This window comes from Carlito syrichta, unplaced genomic scaffold, assembly GCF_000164805.1.
Source record: "Carlito syrichta isolate Samal-C Ts95f unplaced genomic scaffold, Tarsius_syrichta-2.0.1 Scaffold288813, whole genome shotgun sequence".
Lineage (NCBI taxonomy): Eukaryota > Metazoa > Chordata > Mammalia > Primates > Tarsiidae > Carlito > Carlito syrichta.
The window spans coordinates 123,531-149,703 of NW_007232909.1; the positions used below are offsets into that span (position 1 = coordinate 123,531).

Genomic DNA, 26,173 nt, shown 5'->3' on the forward strand with positions numbered 1-26,173 from the left:
GGAGAAAGGAGATCATATTTAGCAAATGATGTTGAAAAAGCTGACGGACCACATGCAGAAGAATGAAACGGGACCCCTACCTATCACCACATAAAAAAAAAAAAATCAACTCTAAATGCATCAAAGATCTAAACATAAAACCTCGAACTGTAAAAATCCTAGAAGAAAACATAGGAAACACCCTAATGAACATCAGAGTAGGTAACGAATACTTGACCAAGTCCCCAAAAGCCAATGCCATAAAAGCTAAGATAGGCAAGTAGGAACTCATCAAACTAAAAAGCTTTCACACAGAAAAGAAACTATCAAGAGAGTAAAGAGAAAACCCACAGAATAGGAAAAGTTATTTGCAAATTATGCATCTGACAAAGACCTAACATCCAGAATCTACAAGGAACTCAAATAAGGTGAAAGGAAAAAAAATATGTATATATAAACAGCCCCATTAAAAAGTGGGCAAAGAACATGAACAAAGACTTCTAAAAAGAAGACATACAAGCAGCCAGCAGACACATGAAAAAGTGTGCAGCCTCACTAATCATCAGGGAAATACAAATCAAAACTACAGTGAGATACCACCTAACTCCAGTAAAGATGGCCATCATTAATAAATCAAAAACAACGAAAGCTGGTATGGGTGCAGAGAAAAGGGAACACTTCTCCACTGCTGGTGGAAGTGCAAACTAGTTCAACCTCTATGGAAAGCAGTGTGGCAATTCCTAAAAGATTGACCTTCCATATGATCCAGCAATCCCCCTCCTGGGAATACACCCAGAGGAACATAAATCGTTCTACCAAGAAGACACCTGCACACACATGCTTACTGCAGCACTATTCACAATAGCTAGCACATGGAACCAACCCTACTGCTCATTGAAAATGAACTGGATAAAGAAAATGTGGTATATATACACAACGGAGTAATATGCAGCCACACAGAAGAACAAAATCATGGAATTCACAGTAAACTGGATAGAGTTGGAGACCATCATATTAAGTGATCTATCACAGAAACAAAGAACTGAATATTGCCTGTTCTCACTAATAAGTGGGCCCTGAACAATAATCACATGAACACAAGGGAGAGATTGGCAGTTGCTGAGCACTGCTAGAGGAGGGAGAGAGGAAAGGAGGAGGGTAAGGGACATGTGACAACATAAAGTGTAACAGGTTCACTACCAGGGGAATAAGGTCAAGTTGGAGGCCCAAACTTCACCTGCATGCAGCCTACCAATGTAGTTAACCCCTACTTGCACCCCACATCTCTACAATAAAATAAAATAAAATGAAAGAAAATAAAAAGGAAATGTAAAGACATCACAGGTGCAGAATCAGTTGGTTATCATCTGTAAAAACCACAGACTACTCTGATATATTTGAACACATAGTGCTGATACTAAGATTCTCCCTCCCCCCTTCCTCTTCCAGAAAGTCTCCTGGAAGATTCCAGAAAGTTTTGTTAAGTACCAGATCTGCAGACCCAATAGGGATTTTCAGAGAACGGGTAGAATACTTTAGTGCAAGATCTGAGACATTTTCTCCTGAAGTGTAAATCTTCCTAAGGGTTAGAATGAGCTGATTTAGGAATGAGGAGACTGAACTAAAATATATTTTTAGAAATGCAACTTAATAATTTTAAGCCATGGCACTGCCTGCAAGAGAGAGGAAAGTTGGTCTCAGTTTCTTAGAGAAGTGTAAGTATCTCTATAAATAGGTAAGAAACATTTGATAGTGCAGAGATCACTTGGCAATGCCTCTGAATGCCCTACAAGCGCTTAAAAATAGTACAATTGGGCTTCTCTCTTAGGGCAGATGGAGCTTTTCTGATTCTTCCTAGGCAACTATCAGCACACTTTCTCTGTTAAAGACAGTGTTTTTCAAACTTCGACTACCCACAGTCGTAGGTTATTTTGAAACAGTGACACAGTATTTACCCTACTACACATGAAACAGAAACAAAGGTTTCATTACATAGTACACATCATTACAAATGAAATGTGTACTGATGTTTTCCATTTCACTGTTCTGCTCTTTCCTTAAAAGGGAAAAATAAAGAGCTGGTGAAACTCACAATTGACTATATGACTTCAGACCAATGAGTATAGTGACTTTTAACCCTATATTTCTGACTTCTCTTGGTGCGATTAGTGCCCATCGTCAGAGTTTTCTTTGTGTGTGAATATAAGAGAAGGGCTTTCCTCCATGCCCCCAAATCAAAAGAACATGGATAGGTTGTGGATCTTTCTGGAGTCTTAATGTGGAAAGAGCAGGGGAGGGGGTAGTTCCAAGCTATGAAGCATGTGTTCACAGATGACGGCATGGATATAGAGTGAAACCCAGAAGCTTCATCTAGTCAATGTATGGCTTTGCTATGTTTTTGTGATATGGGGAAAAATCATGCTTTCAGACGCTAACTAAGCATATCAGCACAGGTATGAGACAACTTTGTTCACTCAACTCTGATGAGAAGAATTGTGATCTTGCTCTTCCTGCATTACTTCCAACGCTGAGTTTCTAGGATTCTATTTGGTATAAATGTATTTATTTATACCCTTTTGTTGCAAAAGAGGTTCAAGGCAGTTTACAACATGGTAGACTTAGAAGAAGAATGGAGAAAGAAGGGGAGGAGAAAAAGAAGGGGAAGATTGGAGAGATGAGAGTGGTAGAGTGGGTGGGGGAGCAGGGAGAGAGACAGAAAGGTGGAACAAAGAGAAGGAAGAGGAAGTGGAGTGGGAGACCCATGAAAGCAAAGAAGAAATGCAATGAGGCAACACAGTGAGGCCTGGAGTCATGTCTGCACACAAAATGCACATTGGGAGGGAATACAAGAAGAAAGATGACAGAATTTGCCAATGTTTTGGCAGCACTGGTAACCAACCAACAGAGCAAAGGCATTGGTGCTTCTGAACTCTGGTTATTTAACCTGTAACTATCAACGACATCACTTAGCTTCCTTGTATCCCACTTTCATTCTGTAAATTGGGGGTAATGATATTGCACTGCACTGCAGGCCACCTCCCGGGAATATTTTGGTGATTTGTGGCACCATGTGTAAGCAAATGCTTAGAAAAAATACTTAACACAACACATATTTCTTCAGTCTAGATGGTTTCATTGCATCTCTCCAAAATAGGCAGACAGACACGTGTGTAAATACTCTCTTTCAAATTGGACAAAACAGACACAGCGCGAGTATGCTGCTTTGGACTGAGGCTAGATAAGCAAACCCACACCAAGAGCACAGCATTCAACAAAATCAATCTATGTCTCCAGCTTATTGTGATGCTATTAACGAAAGCCTGGTTCCTTCACCAGTGGAATTTTACACATTCAGCAGCAAGGCCTCTGGCCTACATCTCTTAGAGTCTGAGCATCCTCAAGAGGTCTGGCCTCTGAAGCCTGGTGTACAGGTAGAAGACTGGTTTTATAGAGAAAAAAGTGCTATCCAGGAAGGCAATTTCTGAAACACAAGTTTCCTATTCTTTGTGTAAATCCCATTGAAGCTTTGTTAGAAATTGTTGATATTACCATCACCATGCGCAGTCCTACTTAAAACTAGCCTTAAACAATAGTTTAAAATTCAGGAAGCACTTTGGATAGAAACAAAGAAGTAGCAGACAAAAGCATTTTATTTCAAAGACACGATAAAATATAGCAATGTGCTAAAACAGCAAATAATTCTTCCACTATACTAATGCACATTTGTTCAGACCAAAGAACCTGTGTGCATACATGTGGCTTACTCCTCAATTTGGACATAGAGGAAAAGAGAAAATAAAATTCACTGAGTGCTCATGGCATGCCTGACAATGCATTGCAGCACACTTTTGAACATTACTCATTTAATGTTGTCGCAGTTTTTCAAAATAGGTGTCTCCATTTTACAGATGAAAGCGTTGAGTTTCAGAAGGTTAATTAAGTGAATTGTCAAAGTTTCACAGGGCAGTCCCAAACAGAGGCATAATTTGAACCCAAATCTTGCTAGGTTTCAAGGTTCATAGGTTAATCTGCACAGTGAGAAATCATATTCAATTCCAGAACTTCTTAGTTCAAACTGTAGTCCTAGAAACTTCTCCTTTGAATGTTCTAAAACAGGATGGCAAACAATTTCTGTAATGGGACAACTAGCAAATACTTGCATTTTTGCAGGCCCTGTGGTCTCTGCAACAACCAATCAACTCTGTGGTTGATACTTAAATACATATCATGGCTGTGTTCCAACAAAGCTTTATTTACAACAGCAGGTAGCAGACCAGATTTAACTCAAGGGTCATGATGTTTATACCCCTGTTCTAAAACATACCTTTGAGGAGACCCACTCAATAACACAACCATTTCCAAATCTGTAGGGTAGAAAAAGTTAAACATTTCCTCGAAAGCTCCAAAACCAGAGATATTTTCTTTCATTAAAAAAAAGAGCCGGGCTTGGTGGCTCAGCCTGTAATCCCGCGCCTTTGGGAGGCTGAGGTGAGTGGATTGCCTGAGCCCGCGGGTTCGAGACCCGCCTGGGCAGCGAGACCTCATCTCTACAATAAATCAAAAAATCAGCCGGGCGTGGTAGCGCATGCCTGTAATTCCGGCTACTTGGAAGGCTGAGGCGGAAGGATCGCCGGAGCCCAGCAGGTCGAGGCTGCGGTGGCCGGGAGCGGCCACTGCACTCCAGTCTGGGCGACAGAGTGAGACTCCAACTCAAAAAAAAAAAAAAGAACAAAAAATTGTCTTTCATTTTCATTAAGGCAAACTTTTAATCCTTTTTACAAAGTAACTATTTAGCTTCTAAAAGAGATACTTAAGTTTGGAAAATCAAATTGCCATGGTTTATTTTCCTTTTTGAGTTTGAAAAATATTTCATACAATTTTCATAGGGAATGACAACTGAAAATCCAGACCCATACTGGCTTATCATTTCTAATTTCCATTGTTCCCTCAACACCCCAAGAACTTAAAAATATTTATAGTCTGTGATGAAACTGGTTAAATCTGGCTTCATTTTATGTTTTATTCTAAGGTTGTATTTTGTCATTTGTAAAGGATCTTTGCTGAAATAATGTGGCAGGAAGGGCTATGAATCTCAGACTGAAAACTCATTATATGCAAACAGCAAATAGAAGCCTCTACTGGTAAAGGAACAGGAAGGGAGGAAGAGAAAGAGGGAAGGAGAGAGAGAAGGAGGAAGGGAGACAAGGGAGAGAGGGGAGGAGGGAAAGAGAGAGGAAGGGAGGAAAGGCAAACAGGAGGGCTCTCTGGCGGGTTAGAAGTAGCAAGATGCCTGAGCCCGCGGATTCGAGACCCGCCTGGGCAACTTGGTCAGACCTCATCTCTACAATAAATCAAAAAATTCGCCGGGCGGGGTAGCGTGCGCCTGTAGTTCCAGCTACTTGGAAGGCTGAGGCGGAAGGATCGCCGGAGTCCAGCAGGTCGAGGTTGCGGTGGCTGGGAGCGGCCACTGCACTCCAGTTTGGGTGACAGAGTGAGACTCTAACTCAAAAAAAGAGAGATAACTTCTAGGATTCTTTGGCCCCATCCTAGGACTCTAGGTATGAGGATTATAGTTTTCAAATCAACAAGAAAACCCTTGTCTGACAAATTCCAAGTGTCCCAAAGGGGAAAAGAGAACTGCGTGTATTTAGAACAACCTTGACAGCAAATCATGGGAGACAGTGACTATATTTACAGAATTTTGGTACATCTTGGGCTGGAAGAAGAAAAGTATAATGAGAAAATCCTACAGGCAAAGGTCTAGGAACCACTGAGTTTGAAGGAGATTTATAGGTCAGCTTAACCAGACTGGCTGTGGAAATGAGTTAGAATTAGTGAAATCATTAGCATTACTGTTTCATGTTGTATAGGTCCTAAGGGAATTAAACAATAAGGCTTTATCTTTCTAAATCAACATTTTCTATTTATGTACACCATGTGGCTTTAAAATTCATAGTTTTCAGGTAGGAAACAAGGTTGATCCATTACCTGCCATCTTGATTTAGGCACATATGACCTGTGTGGTTAAAAGCATGGGTGGTAGCGTGAGCCTGACCAGCTTTGAATCCTAGTTATGAGCTTTGTGGTCTTGGGCGTGTTATTAATGATTTCTATATTTAGGTTTCTCATCCGTACCATGGGCAGAGTAATCGTCTCTACATCAGAAGATTGACATGCAGATTAAACAGGTAATTGTATTTATGAACTCATGTATCAGTCTCTCGAACTTGCCAGGCCTGTATTGGGCATGAGGACAGCTAAGGAGCCTTTAGTTCAATGTGGATGACAGGCTGGTAGCTTTACCATTAGAGGACTTTGTGACGTGTGATGAACAAATTATTGGCTAGACAAGAGATCTCTAAAGCATCTTGGGAAAGCAAGAAGACCTCTTGGAAAAGTTAATGCTTGACTCAGGTAGGCAAAGAAGTTTTGTAGTTTTACAACTTGCCTATGGGAACATGAGCTCACCATTAACATGATGTTCAAAGACCTCTGCATGAGACCTGAAATTGCTTCTTAACCCCATCTCCTGGCATACTGATTCCTAGTGCCAGACACCTGGCACATATCATTCTCTGGACATCTCCTTGCCCCCATCCTCCAAGCTCCCTCCACACCACATATTCTCAACTTCTGACTGTTTAATGCTTGTCAGAAATCAGGAAATAACTTTATTTTACAGCATCATGGAATGAAGGCTACTACGTCTCTACTTCTGCCCCATATTCAGTCACTAATGCAGTTCCCAAACCTATCCCTCCTCAGTAAACCCTCTAAAAAGTCACCATGCATTGGCAGATACAGTGCCCCACACCCAGAGTGGCCTAAAATGAACCACAGACATCTTCCTTCCCCCGTGCCTCACAAAATCTGGAAAACTGTTAAAATAAGGAAAGATGTGTCTTTTCTATGATCTCATCTAGCCTGGAACCAAAGTCTGACATTTTAGGTTCTAAATAATTATGATATATGCCTTGCATGTAAGTGACAACCTCCCTCAAGAATGCCTAAAGCTATAGAGACATTGAAAAAAAATCCCTATATAGGGCAAGTTAAACCCTACGGGTTCACATAAATGTGTTGTTATACTGTAAAGCCAGTATCAGACTCGAGAATATACTTAAGACTTTAGCTCCATGAAATTAACCTCACCACCAGTCTTGGGTGAGTCATTTCTTCAATCATTATCTTTTAAAACGAAGAAGACATTTGAAGAACTCTACTCCCCTGGGGATTTTCCTCTAGGATTTCAAATGAACCCTTTATAAGTGAAGGAGCCCTGTAAATTTCAAAATTAGGAAATGAAACCTATTGGAGTGCCTAACCCTCTAAGGCTTGATGTTGCTATCTCACAAGCAGAAAACAATCTTTTTCTTATTATATATAAATTCCTGGTTCTCACTAGCTCTGAAAACAGCTATGTATTTTATTGCATTTCACTACCTCTCTGGCAAGTTGATATTGAAATGGCACAAAGATTCTGACAGTACTCTAAATGAATGCATCGGTATTTCCGTAACTGGATGTCACGGGTTTAATCTGCACTATGGTGCTGTCTAAAACTGGTAATAAAACAGAGGAAGAATATGTCAAAATAAGATCCAAAGGACATATAATAGTGACATGTGCTACTCCATGACAAGGGCATAATGAAATGTACTGGGGAAAGAGTAGCCTTATAAAACAGAAGCCGTGAACTTCTTTCTGACAACTGCTATCGAACTAGAAATGGAGAAGATATAATCCATCTTCTTTGTTCCTTTTCTGTTTCTGGACCAAGTTTAAAACTCAGCAGTTCATTAGTAAGTTGTCACGGAAAGAGGTGGAAGATGTTTATAGTAGACACAATTTAGGCTTTTCCTCTAGTTCGCAAGAACCCTTTACTTCGCTTCTCATCCACAGAGATAAACACAGTGAACCACTTCCCTACCCTACTCCCCAGCCCCAGTCAAAAGGACCAGAGGTGGAGAAAACTGGGAATTTGAAATGAAGACTGAGAGAGTTTAATTCAGCCTGTGCTGGTCTCTTAGGCAGAGTTGTAAACATCATACTGTGAGGTGCCATAATTTACCTGTCACATGAACTTAAAAGCAAATATAATTGTTATGAGTTTCAAAATTTTATCACTTTGGACATATAAAAATGACACCTTATTTTTCTTTAACTGAAACCATTTCTGATTTGGAGCTACCATTATTTCTAATGCCTAATCTTTGGTCTGGTCACTTTCAGAAAAGCACAAACTGAGTGATTTCTCAGACCATTCAGACATAGAACTTTGTTGATCAAGCTTTTTCCTCTGACAGGTTTTTTACTTCCTTCTCTTGCTCTTTATTTAGTATTATAGTGAATTTTCCAAATACCACAGGAAAACATTTCTGTTGTTAAAATACATAATATTTCATTAAATTTGAACTTTATATAAATTTAACATAAATACATAAAATATCAGTATAAGCGTGTCCCATGAAATATTTGGGATACACTTATGCTAAAAATATGCATTATATGTTGTTTACCTGAAATTCAAATTTAACTGGGTCTCCCGTGGTTTTTTTTGTATTTTTTGCTGAATCTGTCAAAATTATATTGAGGAGTGAAATTTGCTTCTCAGTGTGGTCTCTGCTGTCCTATGCTGATCACCTGCTCCATACCTAGCTCATCCCAAGATGGACTTTCCATCTTCCCACTTATATCTGAAGACCTGACATGGCCTGTGGCTGTCAGATCTCAAATGCTCCTTACTTCTTTCCTGTATTGTCAGGCTCCATTTTATCTCATTCATTTTCAGTCACTCTTAGATGACCACCTTAAAGCCTGAAGAAAATCTGGGGCTATTTCAGGCACTGTCATGCCTAGATATACCCCCTGCCTTCTCTAGTTTCTGCTTGATCCTATTGACATGGGAGATGGAAGGGAAGGTTTCCCAGCATCCGGAGTCTCACCTAGAACTTGAGCCAAGAAAGGAAAGAATATTTATATCTTTACACTTACAGGGAGATTCTATTCCTTCTTGATTCTTTGGGTTTGCATATTCACACTTAACGCTTTTCCTCTTCAGACACTCCCTCCCGCCCCAACTCTGAGCATTGCTTATCTACTTGGGAAAGAGGGTACTAACTGAAAATTCTTTCTGGATGAAAAGATATCCTTCCAAGAGTAACTTTGGAGTTTAAAAGGTCAATATTTGTCACTCTTAATCTCTGGTTTCATTCTGATCATTCTCTTACCACAATAAAACAAACCAGAATTTTATAGCATATCATAAGCACTTGAGAGAGTAAAATCATTTTTTGATCAAGGAGTAAATCAACACTGTTATTATAGATCAACTGGAAAGTAATTTATATGAGACTACTCTAAAACAAAACTTAAAGAGTTGAACTCAAACTGTCCTCAGATGTAAAAATAACATTTTTACAGAATAAAAACATAAAGAAGAAAATGAATAAACCATTAAGTAAATTTAATAAGATATGAATTAAAAATTCATACAAGAAGTGATTCCCCATGGAGAAAAAATAATAAGATAAGCAACTTGAATTTGGAAACAATTTTTAAAAATTCAAAAATTCAGATTTCAGGTAGAGATATAAGACAAAAGATGAGATAAAATATTAAGAAAATATCATATGTTATGCTAATACATCTGGAAATCTAAGTAAAATGTATGAAATATTTGAGAAAACGTTATTAAAGTTGACTCAAGTGGAGCAGAAAATTCTTAATAATTCAATAAAAATGTGAAAAATGAACACACAGTCAAAGAATTATCTCTCCCAATCTTTTGGAGCAAGGGAGTTTTCTGATCAAATTTTCTGAGCATTTCTAAAAACTGATGATTCCTATGTTATAGTATTTATTTTTAAACAAAGAAGTTATTTTAAAACTGGCATTCAAGATACAATTCAACCAAGATAAAACACACACACACACACACACACACACACAGAGAGAGAGAGAGAGAGAGAGAGAGAGTAGATCAATCATCTGTATATATAGGCAGAAACCTAATTGATACATGTCCATCAATACCTTAAAATGATAATTTAGCGCAATAAAATGAGGTTGATACAGAAAATCTAATAACTCCTATTTAACTTCATTTGAGAAGTAAAATGATAGAATTGCCTTATTAATAGGGTAAAATTCAGTACTCATTCCTAGATAATTTCCCAAGAGGATTTATAAAGAATGTATATTTTAAGGCATCTTCAATAAAATCACAAAGATAAGAATGTCTTTACTTACCATTATCACTGAACATATTTTTGGAAATTCTATCAGAGCATTGTGATTGTAACTGATACAAAACTTAGATGTTAGAAAGTCAACAAAATGACAATTTCTATGGATATGACTATATTCTCAGAAAATCCAAGAGACTGACTTTAAATCTCTCAGATCTAAAAAAAAAAAAATCCAGTAGTGTATTAAATATAAGTGAATACTTCAACACATTTCCTCTATATCTATTTCCTATATATCCTCTGTATTAAATATAAAGTGAACACTTTAACACATTTCCTCTATAACAACTGCATTAGCAGTTAAAAGGTTTTAAGAAAAATACAAGATGTTGTACATAATGATATTAGCAAATATAAAAACTTATTAGTAACTAGCAAAAACATATGTGGGTCCGTTATGAGAAAAATCATTGAAACTGTGGAAGTATAATACTTACAGGTAAAATAATATAATGTCTGTTATTTTTTAAAATTACACAAAGAAGAAGGGGGAGGGGTAGATATGAAACTAGACTGGCCATGAATTGATTCTTACTGAAAGCATGTGATGGGTTTTCAGGAGTTCATTTCTGCTTTTGTGTGTGTTTGAAATTTTTTATAATGGAAATTTAGAAATAATTTTATAATTTAGAAATTCATGTGAAATAAATGAGGCCCGAACAAATGTTCCTAGATGGAAAGACTGAAATGATAATCCAAAGGTGTTAAATTTTCTCAAATTAATTCATAAGTTTAATATAATCCTAAGGAAAAATTCCAATGGAATAAATAAGTCATTTTGTAAAAGAGTAAATGAAGACTCGCCCTACTGTACGAAACATATTCTGAAGTCATAATAATTACAGCAACGTGGACTTGGCAAAACAACCCACAGCAGTCTGAGCCAATGAATGAGGCTATTTTAGAAATAAAATGTCAATTTAGACAGTCACCTTATTCAATCTTCTGACCGTTAATTCACATTCCTCTACTTTTTCTCCTCCAGTTTATATACTATTAGAATTAAGAAATTCCTTATGTTTTTAAAAAATGTATTTTTCACTTTAGATTATTTCACATTTCCTTTAGTTGACATGTAGGCTTTGTCCAAGACCGGATCTCATCGGGTACATCTAATGGGATAACTTGCTCATATGAAAGTCTGGTTTCCTTCTGCCAAAAAGATACTTGCACACACATGTTGCAGCTTTATTCACAATAGCAAAAACATGGAATTACCCATGCTGCCCATTGACACTGGACTAGATTTTTAAAATGTGGTACATAGACACAATGGAATATTATGCAGCCATAAAGAAGGACAAACATACAGACTTCGGGGTGGATTTAGAGTCTATCATACTCAGTGATCTATCACAGAAACAAAGAGCAGAGTACCTGCCATTTGTTCTCACTCATAAGCGAACCTTAAACAATTATCATAATACTGTAAGAAAGGGATTGGCAGTAGGGGAAACTGCCGGGTGGGAAGGGTGGGACTGGCAGTTGAGGGAAACTGCCAGGGGGCAACGCACCTCATCAGCAAGGGTGCCTGCATAATGAGCATTTGTATTCCTAACTCTGAATTGTACCCCACATCTTTAAAATAAAATAATTAATTAATTAAGTTTTTTTAAAAAGTCTGGTTTCACTTGGAAACTTTTGTCTATCGATGAATAGTAAATGTGTATTTTTAAAATATGACAAAATTCTATAAGAAGAATAGCTGACTGAATGAGATTTTCAAATACCAATATCTCCTAATAGAAGAAGGCATATTTAGCTTCATGACATTGATAACCTGAATAATTATGGCTGCAAGAGATTTCTGGATGGAGACTGAGGTGAGGGACGGAGTATTGAAAATTTCCCTGTAGAAGAAAAAAGGGCTTCTGAAAAAAATATATGGACTTTCATACAATGCCCATGGCTGAGCTGGACTCAAGCAGCTGAACGACCTGCTTCCATGGTAATAGTGGCCATGATTAAATAACAAATATTCATAAACTTCTAGAAACCCAAGCAGTCTCTGTATCTTAGATTATAGGAAGGGTAGGCATGGATAAAGAAAGCAAGATACTGATTATAGAAGCAAACTGTATTAATCAATATCTATCAGCATAGATATAGATATATTAATATATTGATATGCAAGTATTAAGAAAATGTTAAATGATTTAACGTTGGCTGGTGGATTACAAGTAATTTTTGTGTTCTTTATTATCCTTTGAGCTGTGTGGGAATGACCTGGTTATTCATATTATAACAAATAAAGCTATTCATTTACATTTTATGCATGTTTTTATATCTATCTTTTATTTCATAATAATCCTTTTCCTTTTAATTATTTTTATTTTAAAGATGTGGGGTACAATTCAGGGCTAGGTATACAAATGTCCATTATGCAGATATTCTTGTTAATGAGGTGTGTCTCCCTTCCCCAAGCAGATTCCCACTACTGCCAATCCCGCTTCCCCGCCCCCCTCCCGGCAATTTCCCACTACTGCCAATCATTCTCTTATAGTACTACGATAATTGCTTAAGGTCCACTTATGAGTGAGAACATGTGATACTCAGTTGTTTCTGTGAAAGATCACTCATTATTATAGACTCTAAGTCCATCCAGGTTGCTGTGAAGTTCATGATTTTGTTCTTTGTGGCTGCGTAATATTCCATCGTGTATATGTACCACGTTTTTTTTTTTTATCCAGTCCTCTTTTGCTGGGCAGCATAGTTGGTTCCATGTTGTTGTTTCTGTGAACAATTCCGCGATAAATATACGTGTGCAGGTATCTCTTTTTATAGAATGATTTGAGTTCTTCCGGGTATATTCCCAGTAGGAGGATTGCGGAGTCATATGAAAGATCAATTTTTAGATCTTTTAGAAATCGCCAAGCTGTTTTCCACAATAATAATTTTTAATTGAAAAAAACCAACAACTTCCAAATAGCCCCCAGAATGAACTACTAGAGAATATACTGAGTTCCTTTTGCAATGAACAAAACTCACTAAATTATTATTTTCAATCAACATCATTATGACCTAAAGGGAAGTTTGTTTGCTGTGTGCAGGTACATGTACTTGAGCTTGTATGCATGAATTATATTCAACTGCAAATCTTGGAAGCAAGAGATTCAAGACCAGGGTATCCCTTTTATTTTCTGATATTCCTTCTGTGGGCATTGGTATCCCTAAATAAAAGATAAAGTTGCTAACTTATAGAGTTTTTGTTTTTCTACCCAGATCACAATTAATTTAGTTATTATACGCCACCAATTTCTGTACAAATTAGGGTTTAAGTATCATTACAAAAAGTCAGCATAAAATAAATATATTTACCACTTCTGATTTATTTACAAATTAAAACACTTTCTTTATTCCCATAGACTAATATTGACACTTTGAATTGCTATGGAAGACAAGAATTCGGGAAAAAAATTGACTCTGAAATTTTGGGGCCTTGAGACAAGAAAGCTAGAAAATCTAATTAGGAATATCAGGTATGTTTTTTAGTTATCTTCCCTGGAGAACAACCAATATGACAACTAGAACTGGACCAAGGAAAACGAATGGAAGGATTTATTCCCAGAACACAAATGGTCCTCAAGTATCATACCATAGAATAGCAGTAGAAGAGAAGGCCTTGTCTTCATGACTTAATAGTAAAATAAAAAGGCAAAAAAAAGAAGACAGATGCTTAGAATCCTTTAAAAATGCTGAAACCAAATTTTAACCTACCCACTGAGGCAGGTGTAGCATGCTAATTATGGCATAAATTTTTTCATTACATTCATTCTAGGTTTCCCTTTATGCCCTTACCTTTATGTTTCATTCTTTTTCTTAAATTTAAATTGATATAATCCTCCTGTATTGCAGGACCCTACTCAGTTTTGTTATAAAGTAGAATGGAAAAAAAAAGGAGTCTGTAAATAGAATCCTCTCTCTGGGATACTTTTTAAACTGCTGGTATTTGTCAAGACAAAGATAACAAAAGGACACAAGGGTGGAATTTTCAATTTTTTTTTTTCCTCTTTTGGTCATTTCCCAGAAAATCTGAAGTCTTCTGTGGTGACTGATAGACAAGCAAAGGTTGGATATCCATATCGAAATGGACTGACTGCCCAGATATATGAATTCTTTACCTGGAAGGGCACTAGTGAGATTCCCATACCCTCAGGGTACTCCAGAAATACACAGGCAGAAAACATAAAATCCAATAGTGGGCAGAACCCCAATTCATCTAAGCCAAAGCGACGAAATAAATGTAGCTTAATCAGTAGGACCAGGTGGCAGTCGCCCAAGAGTTTTGAAGGAATTCAAGGATGAAATTGGGAAACTGTTGGCCAAGATGCTGGATCCGACATTACAAACAGCCATTGCCAGCTAACTGGCAGATTGTGAATGTCATTCTGTTCCTTAGAAGAGGTCAAGAATGGAGCTTTAGAAAAGCAAGTATCTCTTCCGCTTGTCCAGTCACCAATCAAGGACAGCATCAGTAGACACTAAAACAAAAATAACTTCCCAAGGGAAAGACAATATGGTTTCTGAAAGAGGAAAGCATGAGTCACTGATTTATTATTGGTTTCTGAGGCATGTAGATAAAAGGCCAAACGTTGGCACAGCCTGGAGTAAAGATTTTTAAAGTGCCTGCATGAGATGGGATATGAGGAGGTAATGGATGTATCAAGCCATATGGATGAGACAGACAATAATTTCCATATCCTATCAAAAAAAAAAAGACTCCTATGTACTGGCAAGAAGGGACAGGCTTTGGGAAACGAAAGATCAGGAAGCATGACGAAGGACATATTGCTTCACACTGTGGGTAACAAACTTAAAACACGTTGCGGTTTGGTGGTGTAGGAAAGAGATACAACTTTAGTCACTTCGGGAAACATTTTTATTGAGCATTAACTGAGTGCCAGGATTTGTACTCAGTATTGGGACGAGAGTGGTAAGATCCATTCTGTCCTCAAGTAGTTCCAGTCTGCTACCTAGATGATCCCAAGAATCGTGGAACAGGTCCCGATGGAGACCTGCTCAAGCCCTGCACTGGAGCCTGTGCACAGTTATGACTAGTTGGTAACTAAAGGATTGGAATCAGGCAGCACAATCATCATTACATGTCACACATCTCTTCAGGCCATAGTCAGCAACAAAATTCGTAAACTAGGCTGTATGGAGCATGGATCTAAAACAAAGTACAAATTCCCTTGTTAAAATTAATAGCAATGGTTGCTGGGCATGGTGGCTCACGCCTATAATTCCAGCAATTTGGGAGGCAGAGGCAAAAGGATTGCCTGAGCCCAGGGGTTCGAGACCAGCCGGGGCAACTTGGCAAGACCTCATCTCTACAATAAATCAAAAAATTAATCTGGCATGGTGGCGAGCCTGTAGTTCCAGCTACTTGGAAGGCTGAGCCCAGTAGTAGCCACAAGCATGCCACAGCATTCCAGCCTGGTCGACAGAGTGAGACTCTGACTTAAAAAAAAAAGCAATGATAATACCAGCAAATGCGTCCTAAAACCCAATTTTCTTTGGTTTGTTTGGTAGTGAAAGATATAATGGATTTTGAACACGTGAGACTCTAATATTATTATATCCCTTTACCTCATAGAGAAGGAAAACAGAAATGACAGAGGTGTTTGTTATTACTGATAACATTTTAATGTGATGCACCCATATAGATATGCTTATGCTCAAAATTTCCAACAGCCTACTGAAAAGAAATTTACCTGTTGTTCTTTATAATTTAGAAACCACAGAAATTAAAAAAGAAAAAGGTTATTTACCAATCATGAATTTAATGAGTTCTGCCAGTTTGATATAATTCCCAACTTTGCTGAAAGTCTGGGAAGAATTTTCTCACCTCAAGCAAGAAGACCCAAGACATGAAGAATCATTTTGGCAGGAACTTAGCTAGCAGAAGAGATTGATGTCTCTCCTACAAGTCAAATGCTTCTCATTTCTATTCAGTTTTAAATACCTACCTTCTCCTTTTTTTTTGCCACATTAGGAGGCTATCATTCTAAAGAAATTTATAATGTACCTGTATAGAGAAAGTATGTGTGTTCCTGGCATGAGAGAAAAAAATTTCCTTGATGATCAGATTGTTCAGTATTTTCAAACCATCTAATGACACTTTCATAGGAACTCTATGAAGAAAAGCAAGAGCTGAAAAAGAAATCTTCACAAAAGCAGAAACAGTTTGTTCTACTTTCTCTGATGTGAAAAAAATCTTTCTCTTTCTTCTTTCTTGCTCAATTTTTCTAAGATGGCATGTAATAGTTGTCATTTGCAATATCTATTATCATTCAGAACAGAAATGAAAATGGGGCTGAGAAATAACTCACTTCTCAGGTGTAGGGTTCCTGCAAAAATTCCCTGCCTTCTCCTGGGGCGCCACAATGAGAGATGACATTAGTCTCCTTTTCCTCTTTTTTTCCCCCCTTTGCATTGCAGTGTGTGGTCCCTAGAATATCCTCAATGACTATGTATTGAATGAACATATTATTCCTCTATTTCCTGCTACTCCTTCTCCTAACAAAAAAATGAGTCTACATTCTGAGCCTCTTCTAGAAGGAAGATGACAGGGAAGATGCAAACTTATCTCCAAGGCCTCATATTGGAAACTAGGTAGCCTGGAACTGTGTGTCAGTACTGTAAGCCAAAGAAGATCCCTGAGGAGGTATAAAATGTCAATTGATAAAATTAGAACAAAAATGTTTGTGGCTATGTCCATAAGTGTGTAAATGTCTTGCCTATCAAAATGACAAAACGGAATATCCTTGTGATGCCAAAGGCTAAAACACAAACACGGGGGTACACACTACACACACACATACACATATACTTCTAGTGAGAATATAAACAGTTTTTTTGAAGAAACACTAGGAAACTAGTATTTTAAAAGTGTCATGAAAGCTAGTCATGGGTTTTCCATTTCTAGGGATTTATCCTAAAGGAAAACTAAAAAATGTGCAAAAAGACTAAGCCTCAAAGATGGCAACCAAATTTGTAATCACCAAAAACTAAAATGATTGAATTGGTCAGTAATAAGGAGTTGGCTAAGTTACTTGTTTTATATCAAAATGATGGGATATTGTACAGCTGTTAAAAATTGTAGTAAATGCCTGTTGACATAAAACAGTATTCACAATTCTGTTAAATAGAAAATGCATGCTAAAACCAAAATGTGCTGTCCATATTACAAAGTAGACATGGTGTATGTATACACACTTAAATGTGTTTAAGCATAGGTTAGTATATAAAGGCATCTTGAGGTATAGCATACTTTGTCCCTTTTTCTTCATCTCTCTCTTTTTTTTTTTTGAGTTGGAGTCTTACTTCATCGCCCAGGTGGGAGTGCAGTGGCAGGCTCACAGCCACTCCAGGGTCGACCTCCTGGGCTCCGGCGATCCTTCTGCCTCAACCTTCCAAGTAACCAGAACTACAGGAGCACACTACCATACCCAGCTAATTTTTTTTTATTTATTGTAGATACCGAGGTCTCGCCAAGTTGCCCAGGCTGGCCGTGAACCCGCGGGCTCAGACAATTCACTTGCCTGGGCCTCCCAAAGTGCTGGGATTACAGGCTGAGCCACCGAACCCAGCTCTTTATCTTTCTCTTATCTGCATTTCCTGACTCATCTATGATGAATGTGAATTACTTCTAAAACAGAAATTAAAAAATGGACATCATTTAAAAAAACCTACAGTGTCAACATAGTCTTTCTAAAAACCAAAAATAAAAAAAAAAAATTGACTTGAATTCTCTGTAGCTGCTGGGTTCAACAGAAAGGCTTTGTGAGTTATAACCAGAATATAATGGTAAGTAGAAACAGAGAAGAAGAACCTGTACTTAAAATGTCATCTGATTAGCATGCTTCATGTTCTCATATAAATGTTGAGCTTCTTAAAACTAAAAACTCCTTCTAATAAACACTAAAAATCAAAAAGCTGAGATTGAGATTTCCCTCCATCTATGCAACTGATTCTTAGAATATATTGCCTTTTATTTTAGATAAAAGCATCAAAAGTGTCTTTGATCCAAAACAGCCATGTCGATCCAGCATTTAAGTCTGAAATCAACCTATTTATAAGCACAGATTTTTTTTTAGTCCCTGATTTTCTTTTTATCCCTGTGATGTAAAGACAGTTAGTGATAGTACAACTTCGAGAGTAACAGCCATGCTTTGTTTCTGAAGCAGTTCTCTTTATTAATACTGGGAATTAAAAATGCAAACACTACCAGCCAGCCAATCAGAAAAACAGCATTGTGAACGTTAGGGCTTTGAGGGCACAAATTAGGGAATTAGTTTTCCTCTTAACTGCAGTGTATTCACTAAGCAATTCTCTTTCTTTTAACTAGACTTATCCTCTTACATTAACAGAAGTAAGTCCAAATTAAAATCACTATTCATCAATTACTGCCCTAACACAATCCCTGTGTTAGGATGTGGGCAATAGAGCTCATCAACTGTAATTTTAATCATTGTATCTCGGAATTCTCAAAAGGAATAATTTAGAGTGAGGGAAAAATTGAAAACTCCTACTGCTAACATGAAAGCAGATGATATTTCTGAGGATTTTTAATGTGTTTAATCAATCGTTCAAGTTGTAAAATAAATATTAGTTTTTCTTTTCCTTTCTCAATGAACATTTGCTAGGCACTGGGGACACAGTGGTGAACAGATGACATAGTCTTTTCCCTCATGCAGCTTTCATTCTCGTGAGAGGGAGTGACGTTACATGAGAAACCATAATTACAAATAGTGTAAATGTAAACGCTTTAAAGGAAGGGATCAGAGTCTGAGAAAGAACAATAAGGAGGTGCCAGTTTACCTTGGTAAGTCCTGGGACACTTCCTTGAGGAGGTGAAATTTAAGCTGTCTGGACGGATGCCATTCACAATTCTCATGTTCTGTTGGGTTCAGAATATACTACTCCAAAATATGGCACTTTGGAGATCTCTCTCTTTCTCTCAACTTTCTACCCTGAAGCAGGGTCATAAAAAAATTCTCTGATCTACCTCCCCTAAAAGTAGATATAAGACCCTCATTCCAGAGAGCTCCACCCAATACCTAGAGGCTAAGAAGAATTTGAACAAACAGGCCTAGCTGAGCCCACTCCTTACCCTAGCCTGTTACCATTAGCCTATGCCCATTTGTCTTCCAATTACACTTCTGCACAACTATCCATGATAATAGTTTTCCTTGGATCTTGGGGTTTTCATTTTTTGAGGGCTCCAGTGTCAAGTAAAATCTCTATTGCATACATTTGTTATGCCTTTGTACCTTGTTATGGGGTATCAGTCATGAAAATATATACTTTTTCTCCCTTCCATGGTCTTCTCTTGATTTGGTTGATATCATCCCTAACCTCTTAATTCCTGTCATAAGAGTAGACATGGGTATTATTGTTGTCATTAAGATCCAGGAATGACTTATTTAAAAAATAAAATGAGCCGGGCTCGGTGGCTCAGCCTGTAATCCCGCGCCTTTGGGAGGCTGAGGTGAGTGAATTGCCTGAGCCTGAGGGTTCGAGACCCCCCCCGGGCAGCAAGACCTCATCTCTACAATAAATAAAAAAATCAGCCGGGCATGGTAGCGCATGCCTGTAATTCCGGCTACTCGGAAGGCTGAGGCGGAAGGATCGCCAGAGCCCAGCAGGTCGAGGCTGCGGTGGCCGGGAGCGGCCACTGCACTCCAGTCTGGGCGACAGAGTGAGACTCCGACTCAGAAAAAGACAAACAAAAATAAATAAATAAATAAAATGAAATTTTAACCTCTGTTAAGATGTTATGTGATCCAGAAAATTTTAAATTCCCTCAAATACACAAATATATTTCAAATTCTTGGCTAAATCACTTAAATATTATTCAATAAGAAAAAAGTGTGTAAAAGTTAGAAAGCTATTTAAAAGAGTAATCATCAAATTTTGGGTCTAAATTTCCACTCCTGAGAGCACAGCACCAAAAGATAAGTTTGTTATTCAGACTGGCTGATTAGGGAGAAAGAAAACATAAAACGCTTGACACAAAAAGGATGCTTGATGCATTTTTGCCCTTTTGTCTAGATCAAAAGAAAACTTTTGTTTAGTCTGATCTCTTACATGTCCTAAATATGTACCTATGATTTTTGATTATGTTGATTATGCTTTTTGGTTCACAGATGATATAGTCATCTTAAACTACCTTTCAATTGTAAATACAGTCATACCACTTAAAACCTTAAAAAGTTAAATGGTATTGAACACATTCAACTATACTCAACCTAATAAAACATTAAGGAACTAATTCATATTCCTGTGAGTTTCCATTTCTACAGAAGCAAAATCTGCTCTTAGTTTCTGATGGACATTCTGGTTTTGGTCATGTCAAAACATACAGAGTACTAACATACAAAATCACAATTTAAAAAAAAGAGAGTTGTAAATATCCACACATGCAAGACTAGGTTTCAAGTTTAAATATGGCTTTCACTTGAAATCAACTCCTTAAAAACAGAAAATGACTTTAGCATTGGCAAAGGGAGTCCCCTAAGAAAAAAAATGTAAACAGATGGCTGAGAAAGATCACCCACATGCTTAACACAGATCTTGAGGAGGCATTTCTAAGAATGAAGTAGCACTTCCCAGCCTGGGCCACTTCCCACAGGATCCTTATTTAACCCATAGAAAACATGGAGTATATACCTCTGGCCAAGAGAAGCCTTGATAACTTGTTCCCACTTGCCTCACAGAAATCCAGACTAGTTTCCAGCCCTCCCCAATGTTCCAAAAGAAGCTAAGCACCAACCACTTGAGACAGGCAAACCCCTAATAAATCAGTGTTCGATGATCAGTCCTGAACTAACATCTTCCCGTATAAACGGGCTGTTAAGCTCTGGCTAAGCATATTAAGCATTCAATTTAATGTATGACACACATCTGTTCCACTTTCTCAGCAAGCAGAAGTTTCAAGATAACTTAAATCCCAGACTTAATCAAGGAGAAAAAAAATCTTGGCGACGTTTAAAACTCAGTTTTAAAATATAATCCAAATGAGGGCGAGAGAGACCATTTTGCTGTAACTAATGAGATTATATAATACCTAAATCAAATCCACAAAATTACCTGAGCAGAAACACTAAATCTCTTATCTGGGCTTATTTATCTTCCATTTAGGGATCACGAACATTTCCCAAAGACGTTCGTCTACACCTGGCCCAAGTAACCAGAAATTAAGCAAAAATGGAGGTCTTGGCAAACAGGGGGATTTAACCCCCTTGCTGCCCAAAGACCAGAAGAGGAAAACTTACAGACTTGTCTTTCACAAGGAGAGCGCAGCACTGGATTCCAGCCATCAGCATCTTGTGTGGGTTCCAGGCCACAGAGTCAGCCCTATAGCGTACATCAAAGAAAGGAACAGAGTGGTGGGGGGGACTCAATTAGGTTCTACAGGCAGGAAGAATATATCTAACTAGTGCTGTCCACATTCAGTACAATAAATTACTGTTCTACAGGGTTTCTTGTCTGTGTGGTCTGGGGAGTTTGAAGGGTTGGTTTGTTTGTTTTAAGTAAAACAATTACTTTGTTTTTGCCTATTTTCAAAATGGTATTTGGATGGGCAAAGTCCAAAGAGATCCCTTTGCCTAAATAAAAGTCGGCTGCAAATTGGGAAACCCCATTTACCTGTGGATGCCATGTAGAAGCTTTCGGTGTTTCCTTGACATCAAAGCTGAGCCACCCCAAGAAGCCTGTTGAGATATTAATGTAACCAAAACAACATTATTTTCAATGTCATTTGTTTACAAGAAGGTTGTCACAGAGACCCCTCAGTGACAGTTTCGATCAATATTTCATATCATGTTAACCAACGTGTACCCAAGAGAATTTTGATCACTGGCTCTACCCAGACAACCAGAACCTCAGCGTGACAGATGGGCCCCCAGTGACTCTTAGAATTTAAATTTACACATCATGGCCGGGCTCGGTGGCTCAGCCTGTATTCCCAGCACTTTGAGAGGCCAAGGCAAGTGGATTGCCTGAGCCCGCAGGTTCGAGACCCGCCCGGGCAACTTGGCAAGACCTTGTCTCTACAATAAATCAAAAACTAGCCAGACATGGTAACGCACGCCTGTAGTTCTAGCTACTTGGAAGGCTGAGGCAGAAGGATCGCTGGAGCCCAGCAGGTCGAGGCTGTAGTGGCCAGGAGCATGCCACTGCACTGCAGTCTGGGTGACAGAGTGAGACTCCAACTCAAAACAAACAAACAAATAAATTTACACATCATATATTGCTCAAGTTTTATATGGGTGAAAAGAGGTTCAAACTCCATGCCCTCTTGAAGCTTAGAATCTAATACAGACAACATCTTCACAAAGCTGACATTTTGACACTCCCACTGATAAGACATGAGTTAAGGACTGGAATTCTACATAATGAACAAGGCATATTGTTGACATGGTGGATAGAAGGCCAACCAGGATGGACAAGATGAAAGCATCTCCTGTTAGTGAAAAATTAGATCCTTTTAACCTAATGGCTTTCAGAAATATTTGCAAGTTAAAAATGGAGGAGTGGAAAAGAGCAACTTGGGACTTAAGGAAGTTACTTACTGGAGGGGTAAATTTTGTGAGCAAAGGAGAGAGGAGCTGAGATGAAAGGAAACCCCATAGTCAACAGGTCTGGAGCAAAGGGGAAATAGCCAATGTAAGAAATATGAAAGTCAATTTGCTCCTTGAAAATTGAGTGGATTTCTAAGTTTTAATTGACAAGACAATGAAGGATGACTGCAGTAAGATAACTTAAGGGGATTAACTTGAAGTATGGTGAATTCTTTCCAAGTGTATTTAAATCTTACAACATCCCATTGAGAATGGAGTTATTATCACTTCCACTTTTTATAGATATACTGAGGTTCAGAGGTGTTTAGGTAAATTGTCCAAGGACCTGATGGGTAAAAAAAAATCAGATTTGAGATTCAAAGCCCATTCTCTTTTATGGTAACATCATAACTTAAGGAAAGTGACAATGTGGCCAAATTGGGAAGTATAGCCTGAAGAATTGAGAGTGATGGAATTGCTTTAGGAATTGCCTGGGATGCAGACAGAGGCTATCCTACTTTGGGTTATAGAATTTAGATAGACTCCAATATCACGTAGAAAGAAGTGGCAAGATTTTACACAACATGGTTGTAGACAATGATGGAATTGAGATATCTCCATCATCCTCAGGGCATTACAAAAGCTGAGCCCACTGGAAGCCAATAAATAGAGAGTAAAGCACAAGCAATTTTGGGCCCTTAAATCCTACTTAGAAACAACTGTCCCATTCAGAGCTGGGACTAGGGTGAAGTGAATGACTCACTATGGTGCACAATGTAAGGATAAACTCGCTCTCAGTGTTGGACTCTACCCGGCTCTAAGAATGAATGTTTCCTTAAATCTGAGCCTTAGGAACCCCACTTTCTCCCTTCAGCACCAGCCGAAATCCCATGGTCTAGAGTATCCAACAACTTCATGGAGTCTCCAAAGGTTTATGAACTCTTCTATGTCTAGAGGGTGGTGTGTGTGCAAATCCGAACGTTTCCAGGTAAAGGAGTGGTGACTTGGATTTGTCGGTCAAGTTCCCTTGCTGCTGTCTCCCCCACTGGGATTCACAGTGGGTAATGCATGACTAGGGCTGAGGCACGAAGGCTACTGCTTTCAGCATCTAAGAAAATGTTATCCTAGCTTATTAAGTAAGGATCTCTAGGTCTGGATTTTTAAGAATTTGATCCTTGCAAACATTAAGATAACTTACATATTATTTTCCTTCTTTTTAAAAAAACTCTAATTATATTCCTTAAATACTAAGTCACCTACTTTTCTCAATCCTTTTGTCCCCCAACCTCTTCAAGAACCTACCAGACAGAGAATAGAAGAACTAGTTTGTTAGACTCAGCCGCCCCCATTTTCGCACTCACCCTTTCTACCTGCCTGTACCCTACATTTCATGTCCCCTGCACTGCCCTCTTTCTCCTCTTCCTCACCAAAAAAGTAAATAATATTTTCTCAATCCTAGTGAGCTGGATTTAAGGTTTAAAATCACATAAACTCTTTCAAGGCATTAGATCACAGGTTTACAAAGTGGTTTGGCAGGGTTAGCGGCAGCTCATCCACAAATGTATATCCTCAGAAGAGCTAAAGAAAGAAAAAATAACACCCTCGATGTCAGTGTCCTACTTTGATTTGCTTCACCATCTAAATTCCTAACTCTGGAACTTGCAAAAATATCAAACCAATCACCTGAGTGATGAAGACACTTGACTTTCCATCTCGATAAGGATAGTTGCTGACTAAACTATAACTATATGCTAGGCTCCATGGTGAACCATTTGCCATATTTTTCTATTTAATTAATTAGTTGATGAGTTATTAGGAGAACCAATTTTGAAAGGGAGGTGTCGATAGAAGTGGAATTGAGATGTGGTAGCCTTTAAAGTCCATGATGTTAAATATAATACTGATGGCCTTGTCTGGACATGGAGTGAAGAGTGGCCGAGACAACATCAGTTGTTGCTGAGAATGGTAGGCTTTGAGGCAGCCATAGTCTCTGCTTCAACGTAGTACTGGGCCAGCCCGCGGTCCCGGTCTGAGGCAGAGGCTGGAATGGTATTTCTCTCATGGAGAAAGAATGGTACTGGAGGCAAAAGATTCTAACAAAACTAAAGCTTTTTTAAATTCAGTTGTTTAAAAATGCATTATGAGGAACCAAATTTAAGACGCCATCAAATATAAGATTCAATATTTTTTGTGTACCACTCAGAAGGAAAAAAAAATCAAAATATAAATTTCAGAGATGCTAAAAACATTTTAAAGTGCATCTTAAAATGAATAAAATACGTAGGCAGGCCAACTTGGTTTTATGGAAAACTTAGGTAAACAAAACTTTATTTTTAAAAAGAGATAAAGTATGCTGGCTCACACCTGTAATCCCAGTACTTTAGGAGGCAGAGGCAAGAGGATTGTCTGAGTTTAGGGGTTCAAGACCAGCCTGAGCAACATGGTGAGATCCTGTCTCTACAATAAATAAAAAATTCAGTTGGGCGTGGTGGCACATGCCTGTGGTTCCGGCTACTTGGAAGGCTGAGGTGGAAGGATTGCCTGAGTCCCGTGGGTTGAGGCTGCGGTGGCCGTGAGCGTGCCACTGCACTCCAGCATGGGTGACAGACTGACTTGGACTCAAAAAAATAAAAAATAAAAAGAGATAAAGTAAACATAAGATTTTACTAATTTAAATGATTTTAAAAATACCTTTTCGAAGGCTTTCAACAGGTCAAAGCAATTACTATCATTTTGTTAATATTTCATTTTTAAAATTAATACACTACCTACAGTATATGAAATTTCTTCAAAATAAGCTAAGTACTCCTGCAATAAAATTTTATGGATTCAATACCTGCAAAACTAAAGGATGGGAAGAAACTGTATTTAATAGGTCAGATAGGCTGCTGTGAAACTTAATGTAATACTGCCGGAATTGCCAAATGACTACTATGTACAAGTAGACTCATTTGGTGTGGTTTAAATATTTTCTTATGAAAGTATTTTCTTCAAAGATTCAACCTTTGATTTTTAGAAAACCTTGAGAGCTTCTCATTCATACTTACAAATCACAATTCTCTCTAAGCCCCATAAATCTCTTCATGCCATCCCTAATTTAGAAACTGTTGTAGTTACTCTGTTTTACATAAACTATTTACTCTACCCTGTTTTACATAAACTCCATAAACTATATAATACAGATTTGATGTTTCTTTTATAAGAGTAGAATATTTAATGTAACTGCTGATGTATTTGAGTTTTCTCCTTATTTCCACAGTCACAAAAATACTCATTCTATTATCTTTGGGGATATAACGTATTGTTATGCTCCTAAGTCTATAAAAATCAATAAGATATAAGATATAAGTTGAAATGTGAATGGATACAAATACTAAA

The 26,173-nt window shown here is 38.0% G+C and overlaps 1 protein-coding gene across 1 annotated transcript in view; it reads right to left on the reverse strand.

Annotated features, from left to right (window-relative positions):
• Window positions 1-26,173, reverse strand: part of GADL1 (glutamate decarboxylase like 1) — a 145,426-nt gene that overhangs the window by 91,157 nt on the left and 28,096 nt on the right. The window contains exons 9-10 of the mRNA XM_008053888.2: window positions 21,882-21,946; window positions 21,509-21,590 (exon numbers count right to left, since the gene is read on the reverse strand). Of these exons, the coding sequence (XP_008052079.1) occupies window positions 21,509-21,590; window positions 21,882-21,946 (147 nt within the window). The remainder of the gene's footprint in view (window positions 1-21,508; window positions 21,591-21,881; window positions 21,947-26,173) is intronic.